This window comes from Protopterus annectens, chromosome 12.part0, assembly GCF_019279795.1.
Source record: "Protopterus annectens isolate FY-2018-M chromosome 12.part0, PAN1.0, whole genome shotgun sequence".
Lineage (NCBI taxonomy): Eukaryota > Metazoa > Chordata > Ceratodontiformes > Protopteridae > Protopterus > Protopterus annectens.
Window position 1 is genome coordinate 104,598,574 of NC_056746.1, and position 17,963 is coordinate 104,616,536.

The 17,963-nt window shown below is 39.9% G+C and overlaps 1 protein-coding gene across 1 annotated transcript in view; it reads left to right on the forward strand.

Annotated features, from left to right (window-relative positions):
• The window catches only part of LOC122816382 (kinesin-like protein KIF19), a 378,290-nt gene that overhangs the window by 218,424 nt on the left and 141,903 nt on the right, over window positions 1-17,963 (forward strand). The window contains exon 4 of the mRNA XM_044089131.1: window positions 16,677-16,836. Within this exon, the coding sequence (XP_043945066.1) occupies window positions 16,677-16,836 (160 nt within the window). The remainder of the gene's footprint in view (window positions 1-16,676; window positions 16,837-17,963) is intronic.

The following is a 17,963-nucleotide window of genomic DNA, read 5'->3' on the forward strand; positions in this document are numbered from 1 at the left end:
GAGATTGGGATTTCTTTAAGTGTAGCATGTCCATCAGATCTGGGTTAGACATGGCTTTGTATGTTAGGCAGAGGTCGCCTCTGAGTAGGTGATATGTGACAGAGTAGAGCTGGAGTTCTTTGAGACTGTCTGCATATGGCATCTGTTTGATGACGGTAATCCTCCTAGTGAGGTATTTCTGTGGCCTTTCTAGTTGTTGCAGATGTCTTGCGAGGTACATGCCAAACAGGGTGTTGTCCTCTATAATGGGTCTGATGGATGAGTAGAGAGGAATGATGACCTCTCTTTTTTCTGGAGTAGAACACCTTTGTGATGAGGTGTGCCACGTAGAAGGATTTCCTGACTACTGTGGTGACGTGATTATCAAAGGAGAGACTATTGTCCACCTGTGTCCCAAGGTCTCGTATCACACTTTTGATGTTTAGTAGGCTACCGCTTATGTAGTAGTTCATGGGTACGGTGTTTTTCCCAAAGGGGATGACAATGCACTTCCTGGCATTGAACTTTAGGCCATGACTTTGACACCAAGCATCAGTCTCAGTGAGGCCTCTTTGTAGAATGTCCACATCTTTAGACAAATCTATTATGGCTCCTAGTTTGCAGTCATCTGTGAATTCCGTTAGCCAGAGACCAGCTGTATTAGCCTGGACTTCAGAGAAGTAGATACTGAACAGGAGAGGACCCAGGACTGAACCCTGTAGTACTCCGCTTGTCACAGGTCTGAAGTTGGATTTGGAGTCTGCTACTTTCACTGTGTGGGTTCCGTCAATGAGCCAGTTGGCCACCCATCTTGTGATATATGGATTTGTGCCTAGTCCAGTGAGTTTATCTATAATACCAGAGTGGGGGATGGTGTTGAAAGCCTTGGTGAGGTCAAGATAGGCTGTGTACACCACCTTACCCTCATCTGCGGCTCTGGTGACTGCTTTGAAGAAGTCAATCAGGTTTAGCAGGCATGAGCTACCTTTTACAAACCCAAACTGAGTGGGGTCCAGTGTTTGGAGGTTACATATGTCTTTGTTTATAAGCTCCAAGATGATGTGTTCCATGGCCTTGCAGACCAGGCTGATCATGCTAATGGGGCTCTAGTTCCCAGGGTCAGTGGTGGCATCCCCTTTGTGGAGTGGGATAACTGTCGTTGTGCGCCATTCCATAGGCACAAAGCCTGAAGTGAGGCTATGATTGAACATGGTACTTAGGTGGGGTGTCAGTTCATTCTGTAGTTCATGCAGAACACAGCCTGGGATATTGTCTGGTCCCATGGATGCTGTGTTCTTGGCTTTGGTAAGTGTGGTCTTTACCTGTGTGTCCGTGATTACAGGGGCTTTGCAATCTTCCAGTATGGAGATGGCCCTTTGGGGGTGATGGAGGTAAAGTTTGCACTGAACCTATCTGCATATCTCTCAACCTGGAAATATCAAAAATCTGGACAAAGGCCCATGAAAAATAGGTACAAATCTGTACACTGGTTAGCATAAAATTTGCATGCATAATTATGTACCCCCACCCACTCCAGTGGAATTGTGGGATACCAACTTTCAAACACAAACTGAAGAACAGACAACCAAAATATGGGCCCCCAGATGTGATCAGAGTGCAGGCTTACTCCAGCAACACAAGAACCCATGCTGTTTTTACAGGGTACAATGATTGTGTACAGCCTTAAATCTTTAGACTTTAAAGAAAGAGAAAAAGGCTTATTGCTAGATAGAAAAAACAGCACAATTTGTGTTTTTCTCTTGTATGTTTTGCATCTTTAGGTTTAGTGGAAAAAATGCCATATTTCCAGCACCATCACCGACAGGAAGTGGTAAAGGAAAATAAAGGGAGCGGATGTGTTACACACTAGGGCTGCAGTGGCCTGTTACGACTATCACAGAAAATAAAGGCAAACAATAAAAATTGAGCGTATATAAGAAATTGTTTCCTTAAAACACAAGCTTAGATCTGAAACAGTTTCTTAAACCACACTGAAGATTGTTTTCCCCAGTGACAATGAAATGCTGATAATGTGACAATCGTTTTTTGTAAATGCGGAAACCACACAAAACTTCACAGAAACTTTAAATCTGTTACCAAAGAGCAAAATTCTATACAAGCAACTAATTGGTTACTCTTAAGGTCTCACTTAACTGCAACACTTTACTAGCCATCTCCTCCTAAAAATAAGAAGAGAAAAATCAGTAAATTGCTTATTAACTTGCTTTATTAAGACTATTCACCCCTGCCCCTTTCTGGACACAGTTCTTATGTTAACAGCTATACAGCTAGCATAACTGACTGCCTGTCGGCAGAACGAATGCTACATTAAATTATGAAGAGTTGAGTCACGGGTGCAGTACATAATACAAGTAATTATTCTAGGTATCTGCAGCACACCCACACAGAAACCAGTATCTCTTTAGGCCTGTCATCAAGATGTCATCGGGCTCACTCACTGTGCCTATACAATCTGCTGTTACCAAATCAGTGAAACTACATATAAGAATGAATGAACCAGCTATGAATGACTCACATATCTACAAAACTCATTAGAAATGAAAATAAAAACTACATATCAATACCAAATCTGTGCTACTGACCATACTACACACGTATTTCCCAAAATACAACCATAAGTCTCTGGGGCTTTTGGGAGATTTGGGGGGTGGGGGAGAGTAAGCATTTCTGTTTGGAAATAGCTAATATACTGGATCACTTGGTTTCTTCATGCTGTTGGCTTGCTGTTAAATTTATAAAATAGTAAGGAGCTTGTTAAAAGTATTGATAAAATGCGTACACTTCTTACACAGGAATGAACAGTAGTTAACCATATAGTTCCTTGTTTCCTTGTAACATAAATGGAACTGGAAGATCATTTAAATAAACTCCTCACCGAATCCTGCTTTTGAAAAGCCAGTCATGTTATATTCCTCTCACGTGCGTATGCTTGAGTTTCCAGAAAGCATCCCTATATCCATAGTCTAACAATTTTACAATACACTAATATTTACTTGTTTTGCTGTCTGTAATGTTGGCTTTATCGAGTGTGGAGTACGATCACAAGAATTTATTGTATTTTTGTGGTAGCCAAATCAGATGCATGTATGGGAATGAATAGATAACTGTTCGCTGACTAAAAGTACAGGTAATGATGAGACAACTGTTATAATAAGTTACATGATTACGCCACATCTACACCAGAACTGTTTTTGTATTTTGCTGAGTTTTGTGGCATAAGGTTGGGTTCGGCACAGAGTGCTGTGTTTAAAACTGGATGTTTTAAGACTTGTTTTTCATAATGGGGTAAATGGATTAACTTGAGTATATGCTGTTTTGTGTGGAGGATGGAAGGATGGACGTGTAATGTCTTTTTAAGCAATGTTTCGAGATCTGTATTTCCACTTTCTTTCAAAATGCTTTCTATTACTGCCTGGGTTCATGACTGTCTTAAGTTTTGACTTTGGCTAACCTCAGTCTGCATTCTGCAAACAGCAGTTGGAAAATATTAATTTCAGGATTCAAAGCAGAATTGTTTATGTACAATTTTTAAGACTAAGGATTTGATAAAAGAGTAAAACTTAAAAATCTGTAAAAAGACTTCCCATGATGCTATCTTTTCAGCATAAACTAATGCTAGCACCACCTTGCTTTGTGCTTTTCACATCAATCATAAGAAAAATTGACAGCAATAATGCAGTGTCCCAAATGTTTTTATGATGAGTTTAAACGTGAAAGTTCAGTTACGGGCATTTTTCTAACGTGTGTTGTTAATGGAAACCCTGTCTGTATCTCTCTTTTGCAGCAAATGTGGACATGGAAGGTTCATTTTCTAATTCATTCGCTTACACCTTTTAGTAGCTATTGTCTTCTGTACTTCTAACTCTGCTTGTAAATACTAGATTCTGGCATCGTACCTTATAAAAAAAAATTGGGGAATTGAAGGGGCCACTCGGAAATTTGTGGCACCCCATTATTTTGCCCTCAAAACCGGAAACTACCAAGGAATTTGGTACAGTTGAGAGGTATGCCTCTCTGCCAGAATGTTGGAATATCAGTTAGTTCGTAAATGCAGTGACATTATGCTGTAGCTCTGAGCAGATCTGAGTGTTGCTATTGAGATGCTTGACATACATATAGAAAGCTTTGTGGTTGTCTTTAGAATCCATGGTGATTTTATTTTCGTAACTAGCTTTGGAGGATTTTTATGAGGGATCTCAGCTTCCTGCTGAGGCTGACCAGGGAGTTCCTGCAATCATGGGATTTTACTCTTTTTTGCAGCAGTTTTTTTCCTTCTGTTGTAGAGTTTGTTTATGGCAGGGGACCACAAGATTGACTTCCATTTTTTTGGAGGATAGTGTCTTGGTTCTCCTGGGGATGGCACGATCCATGCACTCGTGTATGTGCTTATACAGTGCTTTTTTTTAATATGATTCAGCAGTTGTGTCTCTATTTTCCATCTGTGGGGTGACGTGAAGTCGGCCACTTCTGACTTAAGAAGCATGAAGTTTGCTTAGGAGAATTTTTTTATGGTAGTTTCCTTAATGGGGGTGGGGGTGGAATATGGATGTCTAGGGTGATTAGCTTGTGGTCGGACCTGACCAGCGAGGAGTTGATCTCTGGTGTGGAGCATCTGTTACCCATATTGGTAATGACCAGGTCCAGGATGTTGCTGCCCCTGGTAGGGGTATGGACAAGCTGATACAGGGCATTGGAAATGATGAATTCCAAAACACGTTGGGCAGATGAGTTTATACATGAGTAGTTTACCCAGTTGATTGTGGGGTAGCTGAAATCTCCCAATATTAGGGTATTGGGCTGTATCTTAATATTATCCAGTATATTGAGAAACATGGAATGCGTGTCCTGGGGCATGGCAGGGGATCTGTAATAAGCTACAACCTGAATTGCAGTCTTGCCCAGTGTTAATTGTACTTGGATAATTTCAGATGCATTATGTTGAGCAACTGGCCTGGAGGTGTGGATATCCTTTATGAATATGGACACGCCTCCTTCTTTAGTGTTTCGGCCCAGGTTAGGGGCCGAAAGGTGTGGTAAGAATTGTAGCCTGGTAATACAGGGGTGCTCACTGGAGCCTTAAACCAGGTCTCTGTCACTGCACAGATGTTGATGTTCTCTATCTTAAGGAGTGCCTCGAGTGAGTGCATTTTGAGGTTTAGACTTCTGGCATTGAGTAGCATTACCCTTAGATTTCGCTTATTTGTATATACTATGGTGGTGCATTTGATGTTTGAGCCTTGCCTAAAAAAGGCACTATAGGGGCAGAAAAAGCCTTAACCAGTGAACAGAATCCCAGAGGCAACAGGTGCAGGCCATCTCTGGCAAAGCATCGTGGCCTGCCAATCATGTCACCCCAGGGAGACAGATACTGGATCCCCTTGGAATGACACCAGAAGCTTAGCCAATTGTTGACGTCAGTCATTTTGTCCTTGTACTGTGGTGTTATTCTGAGTGATGGCAGGATGCTACTCAGGGCTAGTGTCATACCTGCCTGGGCCACATGGTCGGAGAGCTCCTCCATGTTGCTTTTCTTGTAGGTTGTTCTGCATTCCACTATTTGCTGCCATTACAACTGTCTTATCAGTACTCAGTTTCATTCCATGCGCCTTTGGTTTTGCATTCCATTCCCTTAGCCTTTGCTGAAGTTCTTTCTCAGAATCTGCCTGTAATTCCACATCATCTGCATACAGCAACTTTGTTAATCTGTCCCCACTGACTGTTTGCTAATGTAGTCCATCACCAATATGAACAGAAGTGGGCTCAGAGCTGAACCCTAGTGCTTGCCCACTTGTTCTGGAAACCCTCTGTGAGACCCAACACTGTTTGCACTTGAGTCACTGGGACCTTGTACATAGCACTGCACTAATTCTACCAATGTTTCTGGGACTTTGAACCACCTCAGGACTGCCCAAATCAGCTTTCGTGGGACCTTGCCATATGCTTTCTCCAAGTTAAGGAATGGGCAGTTGGACCCATCTATATCTTCTTCTCAACTATCTGTCTCACTGGAAACATCAGGTCATTTGTGCTGCATCCTGATCTGAATGTGAACTGCTCATCTCCAATCTTGCTTTCTACTACTCTGCATATTTATAAGTCACTCTCTCCAGAACTTTCATGCAATGACAGGAGTTTGATACCTCTGTACTGTCCATAGTTGTAACTATCTCCTTTGTTTTTTTTAACACTGGCACTAGTATGCTATTCTCCAGTCATTTGAGATATTCCTTTCTCTCCACACTGCTGTGAGTGCCATCAAAAGCCATTTCTCCCCTGTCTTATCCAGCATTGTTATCATATATGTTGTGACATGATTTTCCTTAGTGCTGTTCTTACTTCTCCTATGGTGGGTTTCTCCCTGTCTGTCATCATAGGCTGCGTCGAGGGCAGTATAGCTTCTGTGCTGTTTTCTGTTGTGCTTTTTCTCCTGTGTTGATAGCAGTACAGCTTCTGTGCGGTTTTCTGTTGTGATTTTTCTCCAATGCACTTCCAGATCTTCAGCCTGGTCTGTGTTGTTCTTAGAGCCTTCTCTGACCACTGCTTGTAGATGACTGTGGCAACCAGTGATTTATGCTGTGGGCTGATTCTTTCACTGAGGATGACTTTGCAATTTCTGATTTTACCGAAGTACTCTTTCCTTATGAGGAAGAAATCTACCTGAGTTGCATGTTGGCCACTCTTGTATACGATCTTGTGACTCTCTCTGTCTGAACCATGTGCTGGCTACTCTAAAGTAATTTGCAAGACAGAAGTCTAGAATGATCTCTCCTTCTTTATTCCTGATGCCCCAACCATGTAGACCCAGGCAGTTCTCATATCCTGTTCTGTCTGTCCAGATATGTGCATTCAAGTCAGTCATTGTTAACAACTGCAGTCTGAATGCACTCTTTTATTCGCTGTCACTCAGTATAGGCTGAGATTATGAATACTGCCAATTCAAATTCCCAAACCAACTGACCTTTCATCTTGTTTCTTGGATACACAAGATGTCCCGCCTCCTCCTTACCATCGTGTCATCCTCTTCCAAGCTCTGTCCTGTCAGTGAACCTACATTGCGTGTAGCAATTCTCATTTCATGTTTGGCAGGTTGATTGGTTTTTATTTCCAGTTTTCAAATGACTGTGCTATCCCAGGTAACCTAAACTGGGCAACTGGACACTAGTCAGCCAGGTGATTATTGACCCAGGGCTGCTGGGCTTTATGGCAGGCACATATGGCCAGTAGAGGTGTATACACCCCTCCCACCATTAGCATGGATCCCTGGCATATGTCAGAGTAGGGCGGGTCCTCAACCTACTTATTACCAGCAAATACCCTTTCCCATTTGATAACATTAGTCAACATGACCAAATCAAATAGAGCCATATTTTACACCATCGAGAGGCTAGTCCTGCCATGGCATGCAGTCTGTGATCCATGTTCTCCTGTCATGAGGATACTACTCACCACAGTAGATGCACAAAGCGGTTGGTTTATACAACTCTTCCCCCATAGTGCACCATGTAGAGTCTGTGCTGCTGCCCTCAGCACCATTCTTTAGGTGAGTATGAGATGGAAACTGCCCACAGCTCCATTCTTTCGGTGAGTTTGAGATGGAAACACTCAGCATGTTTTGTGGAGGTAGGAAGAACTCCACAGTGACTCATGGAGAACATGCAAACTCCAAACAGGCAGTAGTCGGAGGTCAGCATTGATCCTTGTATCTTATGCACGGGAGGTAAAGACCTTAACCATTATGCCAACTGGTCTGTACTACTTGATGCAATGTCTTTATAGATTTTTGATTTACATTCTGAGTAGACTGTGACTGGATTGTCCCTGTGAAGGATTTTTCTTTCCCTGAGACTACTTGTTTCAGTGGGAAAACAGTGATGTTTCTTAGTCCCTCAGAAAACATTATGATTTATTACAAATGTAATTTACTAAGGCTATGTTTGTTCTTCCTGTTGTTTCTGCTTTGGAGATGTTTTTGTCATGGTCTGCAATTTTCCTGACAGTCATTCTTCTGCCCTCCCCCCCCCCCCAACGTAACTAGATTACATAAAGTTTTTCAGTCTTTTAAGTTATTTACACTACTCTCAGATGTGACTCAACAGCTATAGCAAACCTAACTGCTACTACATATTTTATTACTAATCCCTCTCCTTTTGACAAGGATAGGAAGACTTTTAATAAGTTTGGGGGTGGGGGAGTGTATGCTTCTGTGACTCTTGCTTTTAGAATTCTTAACTGTCAGGCTCATATGTTGAAGTTTAGCCTAGCCACCTGTGAAAATATGAGAAATGCTTTGGCTGTTTTCACAAAGCTTCCCAGAGGATGTCAGAAATGAACTTTTGAATTTTCCCTTGAATGGATGATTACTTTTAGGACCTTCTGCTGCTCAAGTCATTAAAAAGTGTGATGGGGGGGTAGCTGATTCAAGGGATCTCTCATATTTTTCAAACCTTCTTGAGGTTTTGTAAGGTATTCTTTGCTCCCTCATCTAATCTCAATAAAAAGCTAAATAAATATGTACCAGCAGTCTGCTGCTTAGCAGACATTTAAAAGTCAGTGGCCGAGAGGTTACAAGAAGAAAACAGGAACTCCCCAGAATAACTGTCTAATAAGTTTAAATGACAATATGAGGGACCCCCCCCCCCAAAGTCCTTTAATCCTTCCAGGAAGACACTGAACCTCCATTTCTATCTTTGGCAGCAGTTTGTTTCAGACAGATGGGTTCTGAGAGTAATCCCTCAAGGCTACATATTACAGTGGAAATCTCTCCTTCCTTTTCCGGTATATTCCTACTTATCTAACAGACCAAACTTATTTTCCCAACTGTCATTCAGCATATGATGCTTTTGGGTGTGATAGAAGCTGTCCTTACTCCTCATCTGGGAGAAGAATTTTATTCAAGGTTGTTGCTGGTGCCAAAGAAAGAAGCTTCTTGGAGACTAGTTCTGGACCTTTCCTTACTGAGCCAGTTTATGATGGTGCCCAAGTTCAAAATGCTCTCACTTCACAACTTGTTCCCCTTTATTCTCCATTTGAGTTTCCTAGTGACCTTAGATTTAAAAAATGCATATCATTGCATTCCTGTAGCTTCAGATTTCAGGCATTTCTTAAGGGTGTGTGTGTGTGTGTGTGTGTGTGTGTGTGTGTGTGTGTGTGTGTGTGTGTGTGTGTGTGTGCCATTATCAGTTATGTGCCTTACCCTTTGGGCTATCTGATGCTCTAAGGGCATTCACAAAGTGTCTAGCTCCTGTGACAGCCTACTGCAGACTCCAAAGTTTTCACATGTTCTGTACTTATAAGACTTGTTTACCTTTGCAGAATAATTTTCCAAGTGTCAGGAATCTCTCATTTGGATAAGGGATTTGCTACACAGACTAGGATTCTTTTCTGACTTCTCACAGGATTATTTTTCTGGGGTGTTTGGTGGACACCTTATTTCAAAGAGCTTTTCTTCCACAGGCAAGGTAGATCTATATTTAGATCTATTCCTGAGGTTTTCTGCTCAGACTCAGCAGTGGAATTTCTAAGTATTCTGGGTCTCACTGCATCCATGATAGTCATGATACCTCTTGCAAGACTGCACACGAGAAAGTTACAGTAATTTCTGAAATCACTGTGGTTCCAACACCAACATTTGTTTTTTGCAAATTCCAATTCTAGGAATTGTGAAAAGGAAGATTATGTGATGGAGACACCACATCCCTCAGATTCCAGGTCTCCCTTTATCACCTCCTGCTCCAGCACACTCAGTCATAACTGTCATCTCAGATTTTGCTTGGGGAGCAGTGCCAATGGGGATAAAAGTACAGGGGATTTGGAACAAAAAACACAGACCAAAACACATCAGTGTAAAAGAGATGTTCACTATCATAAATGCTCTCGACTCTGTAAATCATCTGTGGCCCCTGGGATCTCCTACAAGTGTTTACATGCAGCACTTTGGTGATGTGGTACAAGCAAGGGGGAACCAGATCCTACCCTTTGCGGACTTGCCATGGTAAGATATAACTTTTCATCACAATCTCACTCTACAGGCATCTTATATTCTGTCAGAGCAAAACTGTGGGGCAGACAAGCTGAGCAGGACTAAGGCAGACTCTCATGAATGGAAACTAAATTAGAGGGTCTTCCAAGATTTGGCTATCTATGGGGAACACCTCAAGTAGATCTTTTTTGGCACCTCTCTAAACAATAATTTGGCAAAATTCTGCTGCAGGACTCCATGCAAGAAGGCCGGAAGACAGATGCATTTTCTTTTCCTTGGATAGGAATGCTCATGCATGCTTTCCTACCCTTTCCAGCAATATCCAGTGTATTTCTGAAGATTCAGAAGGAATTCCCAAAGATCCTTGTGGTGGCTGTGTTCTGGCCTAGGCAATAGTGGTTCTCCCTTCTTCAGGAAATGGCATGGGAAATTGCCACAAGCTTCCTCACAGACTGGATTTATTTACACATTACCACTGGTGTTTGATACATCCTGACCCCAAACCACTGCAACTGACTGCTTGGATGATAAGATCTTAACACCTTTTAGGCATCTTTTTTTTCTGAGGATGTGCAGCAGTTATTACTGAAGGCAAGAAAATCTTCTACTAGTAAATCATTTATTAGCAAATGGAAAATATTTTTGTGGTGGTGCCAACAAGGGAACCAGCACCCATGTAGGGCTAGTGTTTCTCTAGTTTTACATTATTTGCAGTGTCAGTTGCACAGGTAGCACACTCACCTTTGGTGAAGAAGGCTATGGGTTCTATTCCCACACAAGGTAGATGGTTGGCTTGCAGTGCAACATAAAGAAGGGGTGCTGCACTTCTGAGTATGTTATCCTTCAAATGGGACATTAAAACATCTGCTAGAGGTGGTGGTAGCTCAGGTGGATGTAGAAGATCCCATGAGCAGGGAAAGTTCCACGATGCTCTGGCCAAATTTCCCCTAGAAATATAAGTACCATCTTGGGTCTCCCCTGAAAAGAGGCTCCTATCCTAGTGAGACTAACCTGATCAATAAATTGTGAGTTACTATCTTATGGCCTGTCTTAAGAATTAATCAAGGTTCAGTTGTCAAACAGTTCAGCATGTCTGCCAATGGATCCCCCACTTTCAATGTTGTCTCATGTGAAAGTATTTTTGAAAGAAGTGTTGAACAAGAAACCTCCTAGAAAATAGATTCCCTTCTGCCCTCTGAAGTTCTTAGCTCAGGAATCAAAAGCAAGCACAAAAAATTGGGAACAGATTTAAATATTTCTCTTATATACTAAGAAAGTTGCTAGAATGACATGCTTTGCATTAGCAAGCATTTTCAGAAAGAAACAAAGTCTGTAACCCGCATGTCTGTCAGTCATTATTTCTGACTGCAGTTCAATAGTTTGCCAGAAAGCCACACATGTTACATGGAAGAACACACCAAAAATACCTGTCAGATTCTTTGCTTAAGAATTCTGGACAAAGCCAAAAATTATGGGAGACACATTTTAAATATTATTTTACTTTATCTTATCTATTTGTTAACCAGTAAACCTTCTAGAAAAAGTGCTGCTTTTCAGGGGTGACCTGGAAGCACTGTCTGATTAAGTGACTTATTCAAAGTCACACAGCAGGCAAATGGAGGTGCAAGGATTCAAACCCTGTACATTTGACTATAGGAAAGAGTTTATTAACATCTCAGCACTTTAAGCACCAGACAAATGTAATTCACTTAAAAAGTTGCTATGACATGTATTTTCTTAACAGTAATAACTATGAAACTTTAATGAATGACATTATTGACTGTAATCCTCAGGGATTTACCAGAAAAAAAGAAGTTAATGAAGGACAGGGCACACATTTGAAGTAAATTCAGAGGTTCTGTAAAATCAGAAACAAGTATGAGACAGAGTATTCTAATTCACTTAAAATTTAGCAGAACAAATGGTTTTGCACTAGCATGCATTTTCTGAACATCAAGGGCTGTGAAACTCAATTAACTGGCAATATTGACTGATTATAAACCTTACTTGTTTGTTTATTTATGGCTTTTGTTTACTAGGAAAATCCAACGGGGCACATGACTGATTTTCAGCAGAGGCCCAGAGAGAAAGGCTCCAATGTGCAAACAGCAGTAATAGACACAGTGACACTCATATTTGAAAGGCAACAATATACAGTAGTCTTTACAGCATCCTTCAAAAGTGGGAGAACTACATTTGAAAGCCATATTGTTCCTATTTTCATTAGATATCACTATGTATTACAAGAGGTACGGGGGAGAGAGAGCAAGAGTTGAGAAACAGAAAATAAGGGTAGTTGAGGGTGAAGGAGTATAACAAAAAAGAAAAAAAGAGAGTTTGTTACAGTACAGGCAGAAAGAGGATACAGAAGGAGTTGAGCAGGCCTGGGGATGAAGACGAGTGATGTGCTAATCTGGTGCAGTGCATTTGTTAGCAGATTAGTAGGTGAGACTTTAGTTGTAGTTTGAATGACTTAGCAAGCAGCCCTAACTTACTGTTAGGGGAATGGAGTTCCAGGTTTTTGATACTTGATGTGAGTAAGGGGAACAGTCTGCAGAGTTATTAGGTTTTGATACATGTAGAGGGTCTTTGTTAAAAGAACACAAGCTTCTGGTTGTATTGTGTTGTTGTACAAGGTTGGCTAAAGATGGACAGTCATTTGGTTTGTTTATTAGATTGTGGATAATAGGAAGTTTGGATGATATGTGTTACAGAGGTAGTTCAAGCCACGTGAGGTCTCTGAAGACCAGACAGTGATGTGATCTATGGGGGAGGTTGGCCTCAAATGTTTTTCGGCCTTGTTGAAGCTCTGCTCAGATTTGTTTAATTATGTTAGTTGGATGTTGTTTGTCAGTACTGGTGCTAAGCGAGAGGGATTAGTTTTTGGCATGTGTTTTTTCACGATATGTTGAATGTTGAAGCTAAACTTTAGGTCTTCTTTTATGTCAGTTCCTAGTAGATTGGTTTGTGTGACAAATTCTATTTTGATATTGTTGGAAGAGGTAATAGTTAAGGTTGCTTTCTTTATTGTGACGTGCTGTGGAGTAGTTTTGTTTTGTTAGGGTTTAGGAATAGCTGGGAGGTAGTCAGACAGTTTTCTGCAAAAGTGAGGGATTCAGGAATCAATGTTGTTTGCTGAGTAGATGATGATAGAATCCTCTGCATACTGTATGAAGGTAGTATTTTACTAGTCAGATCAAGGTCAGTAATACAGAAACTGAATGGGATATGTCTCAGTATGGATCCCTGTGGGACCCCAACTACAATAGGGAGAAAAGATGAGATGTCAGTGGGCAATTTTACTGCCTGAAGTCTGTTAGAAAGATAAACAAAAAAAAAAACAGGATACAGAGGAACTTTCAAAGCCTAGATTAGAGAGTTTTTGTAAGGGTGTAGGGTGAGAGACAATGTGAAAAACGATGGATAGGTCAAGAAAGAGAGCAGATACATGTTTACTTCCATTTCTCTTTCTGTTAACAGTATTAGTGAAGTTAAGGAGGGTGGTTGAAGTACTTTGGTGGGGGTGAAAATCATGCTGTGAAGGAAAGAGGAGGGCTTTTTGTATGATATATATTATAAGTGCTGGATTGGAATGCACTTCTCAAGTATTTTTGATAGGAGAGATCGGATGACATTGGATTTATAATTGTTGACTTTGGAGAAAGACCACGGTTGTGAAGGGGGAGGATGTAATATTTTTTCCATAGTAAAGGTTCATAAGATTCATTGATTGAAATGTTTATTAGAGTTTAGACAGGGTAAGCTATTGCCTCTGCTGACATTTTTAGATATTCACCAGATAGATTGTCTGGTGATAGGGAGGTAGATTTTAGTTTACTTAGTATGTTTTTGATTGTAGCAGTGGGGACTGGCTGGAGAGAAAGAGTATGGATAGATATTACAGTTTGCAGTGTGATCATAGCATTGTTTTGTGTAGAGCTGTTGAGTAAAGAGTTATTTTAACCTTCAGTGATTTATCAGAAAATAAAGAAGTTAATGAAGGCCTGTCAGTTAGTGCAGAGGATTAAGGCTCTAAGCTCTTAATGAGCTGCTTTCTGTAGTCAGTGGTACAGAGTTTGATCCTTTCTACCTCCATTTGCCTACTTTGGGATGTTGTGCAAGTCACCTGATCATATAGTGTTCCTGGATAACATATAGCTTAAAAAAGAACAGGGTAAAAAAGTCTAATATGCATTTTTTTTTTAGTAAAAAGAACGATGAAACTCATCATTACCTGACCTGACTGAATGCAAAGGCAGTCAAGTACATCAGGGATGTCCTTAGTTTTGTTTCATTCTCAGGGGTGTCCTTATTCTGCTTTTCAGGGATGTCTGAAGCAATATGGAATGGACACACACACACACCCACACCAAATGATGATACCAGCTTTTCTTAAAATGTCCATGTTTCAGGAAAATAACAATAACATAACATCTGTTTTCCAGAGGAAAAGTCAATTTTTAACATTTTAGCTCCAAGAAACATTTCTATATACACAGTATCAGCTTTTTCTAAAAGTAAAAATGCCATACTTCCTGAACAACTCCTTTTTATCTCCAGGAAATCTTTCACTGGATCGAATGCTCTACATCAGAGATAGTGAAACAACTGTAGCAAAACAGTCCAGCTTAGCAGACCTGATTTGTACCTTTTTTTTTTATAACAAAAAACATATTTACTGAGTTATCACTTATGATATTGGCAGTCATACATTTATATAAATGAAAACAAACCATATTGACATATTTTCAATTGGAAACATTATATATCAGATATAATCTACTATAACGTCATTGCATTCGAACATTACATACCTCATTCAATTCCTGGCTTCCCTTAAACCTTGTTCCTCCTCCAAAGCTTTATTCTGCATGTATTGTCTCCACAATTCTCATTTCTTTCTAAGTAATTTGCTCCTACCCTGTTCTAAGGATATGAATGACACACCACCTTTGCAATGCACAGAAGGACGACTCAAAGCCAGCTGTAACGTGCCAAAGCTTCATTACAAGGTTGAGCGGTTTCATTCTTACTGTTTTCAAAATTTCATCAGAACTAAAATCATACATTAAAACACTGTTTAAATAACCCACCAAGAGGCCACATGATGCAAAAGTCACATGATAAAAAGAGCAAATAAAATCACAAACTGTCAAAATGCTTCAATTTTAAAATTGAATTAATTCAAACAGTCTCATTTAAACCAGGGTAGCTTGTGGCATTTAACTCAGTTTGCCAACTCACTTCACAAGCATCCAAATGTTCATCCATAATCATACCCTGAATGTCCTTTCTAGTTTGTTGAATAATTAAAAAGCCGAAGCTGTGTGTATCACTAACCATAACATGTCTGTAAAGAGCATTGGTAATTTTGTTTCTCCTAATATCTAAACTATGTTCATATGTACGATCTCTTAATATCCTAGAGTTTTTCCCACATAAAAGGATGGGCATTGTAGACACTGGGCTAAGTACACCACTTTTGTAGAACTACAATTGAAATTACCTCTGATTTGATAGGTCACCCCTCTTATTGTAAAATTATTATCACATACAATCTTAGAGCAATGTAGGCAAAAAAATGCATTTTTTCATACCATATTTTTTAAAATGTGCATCTTCCTGTTTTGCTGTTTTCAAATAATTTTTAAAAGTTTTCTCTCTCCTATAAACAAATCGGGGTTTTACCCTATTTTGTTTAATATGCCAGAATCTGTATAAAATGTATTCCAATTTTTGTCAATGTATTTTGCTATAGCATGGCTGCCCAGGGTAAAAATAGAAATGAAAAGCCATGCCTATATTATTAGTGTTATTCAAAAGGGGTAGGTAAAAGCCCATTTCTCTTTTGTTCACTACTTCCTGGTGTATGTCATTTAGAAAATTAACATCTCTTTGAAAACATATTAATAAGTACAACATAATAAAAGGGCTAAGGTTCAGAAACCATCTTGGCCAATTCTGTCCCATTATCATAAGACTTGAGAACCTGGAGATTGTAGCAGTATTGTGAAAAAGGAAGTGGGAAGGGAGATGAGTGGAGGCAGAAGCTGGAATGCAAGGAGAAGCAAAGTTAGGCTCAGTAGAAGCAGTGCTGGGGTTTGAACTGGTGCCTTTAGCAATAAAAGCATTGAAGGCAATACTGAGGGAAGAAAAGTAAATAGATGACATTTCATAAGTCATGGGTGATTAAGGTTGCTTGCAGATGCAAAGGCAAAGTTAACAGCCTTCTTTATTATGTAGGGCTCAGTTAGTATTTATTCAAGACTTTAAGGGACTTGGTTTATTTAGGAAGCTTTCAACCAGGGTTATGTGCATGTAGTCATGTCAATAATTCTGCTAAAACTGGAGGGAGGTAGGAACTGTAGATTCTGATTTTCTTCATGGGGCATTCTCTTCTTCGACAGAAATTTGGTAGTAAAACATAATATAAAAAAGACAACCTTGCATTTTTCACCACTGCAATATGTAGAAAAACAAGTTCAGCTACCAAGCAGAGTGGCACTGAAAAAGTCTACCATTATATATTTTGTTTATATTAAACCGAATTGTGATCAGTGAAATTTTCATGGGGAGAATCAACTTCTGACTTTCTTTAATGAGGTATAAATATGCAAATTTGTTGAGAACTTTGCTAGTGAATATCATTTATATGTAGACTGCACTTTAAAGGTAGATTTTTTTCCTGAATTTTCAGCTTCTTAAATCAAAACATCAGCCTTCCAGCAATACAGATCACAGGCTTCTGAATGTTTCTACAAGTTCCAGCCCATTCCCACCATCGAAGGTCACAAGTACTCCTTCTGATGAAACAGCGTCTTCCACTAGAGTACGATTCCCTATCACACATTACAAAGGTAGGATATAGGCTAGTTAACTTGAAGCCAGGGTTGAAAATTACCTGCTTTTATTTTATAGACTATAAAAGGAGCATGTTGTATTTTGCATTTAGTGGAAATTTAGCTTTTATCACTTCTTTTATCACAAGTCGAAGAGCTCAAAGAAAGATTGTGTAATAATAAGACATTAAGTCTTGTGTCAGAGATACTTTACCAGTGTAGTGAGTGCCTGCAGAGGGAACTGAAAATGTTTGCTGTCATATGTCACAGTATATACTGCTGGAGTGGGGTTTTGCATTAGAAAGAAAACTAATGTTCATCATTAGAACACTACTGCTGTAGCCTAAACTGTATGGGTCATCCTACCAAGAGATGTGAGCAGCTGGCCATCTTCCAGAGCTTTAAGGCAGTGCCATGCACAAGGGAAGCAGTACAAATGCAGTGGCTCAGAACTGTATTGATGCCAGAGAATGCTCATCTGTAGGCTTCAGGTAATAGATAGTCAGCTAGCACTTCATCAGGCAGATAAGTTCCCTGTTGGGGATTACCTTGCAGTTTCAATTTCTAACACAAAATAAGTTGTTTCTACATAATATTTTTATTTAACTGTATCTATGTCCTTTTTTGATTGCTCATTACACTAGCTTCTTCCTCAGAGCATATTTTGATATTTAACTTATCTGAGGAAATTTCCATGTACAATTGTATGTTTTTTTAATTAAAAAAAAAAAATCAAACTTTTTTCTCAGGAATTTTTGTGTTGGACTGGAATTTGTTTCTTGGTTTGGTGATCTTTGATACATTTTACTGCAAAATGTATTTTTCTCTCAGTGGGTATGAGTGACCCTTCTGAGCTCTGCTAAAAGCTTATTGGGCACTTATCTTGGCTATAAGCTGGTCTTTAATTCCTGTGGGGGTTATCTAATTTATGGTTCATTTTTATGAGGAAACGTGTACTGCTTAAGCAATGGTTTGTTGTGACAGGCTTGGGCAAGTGTGTGTGTGTGTGTGTGTGTGTGTGTGTGTGTGTGTGTGTGTGTGTGTGTGTGTGTGTGTGTGTGCGCGCGCATGTGTGTGTGATCACTGCCTGCTTTGGGCTCTATTAGCCACCATGAGACTCTCTTTGTGGCTGAGGAATAGATTGG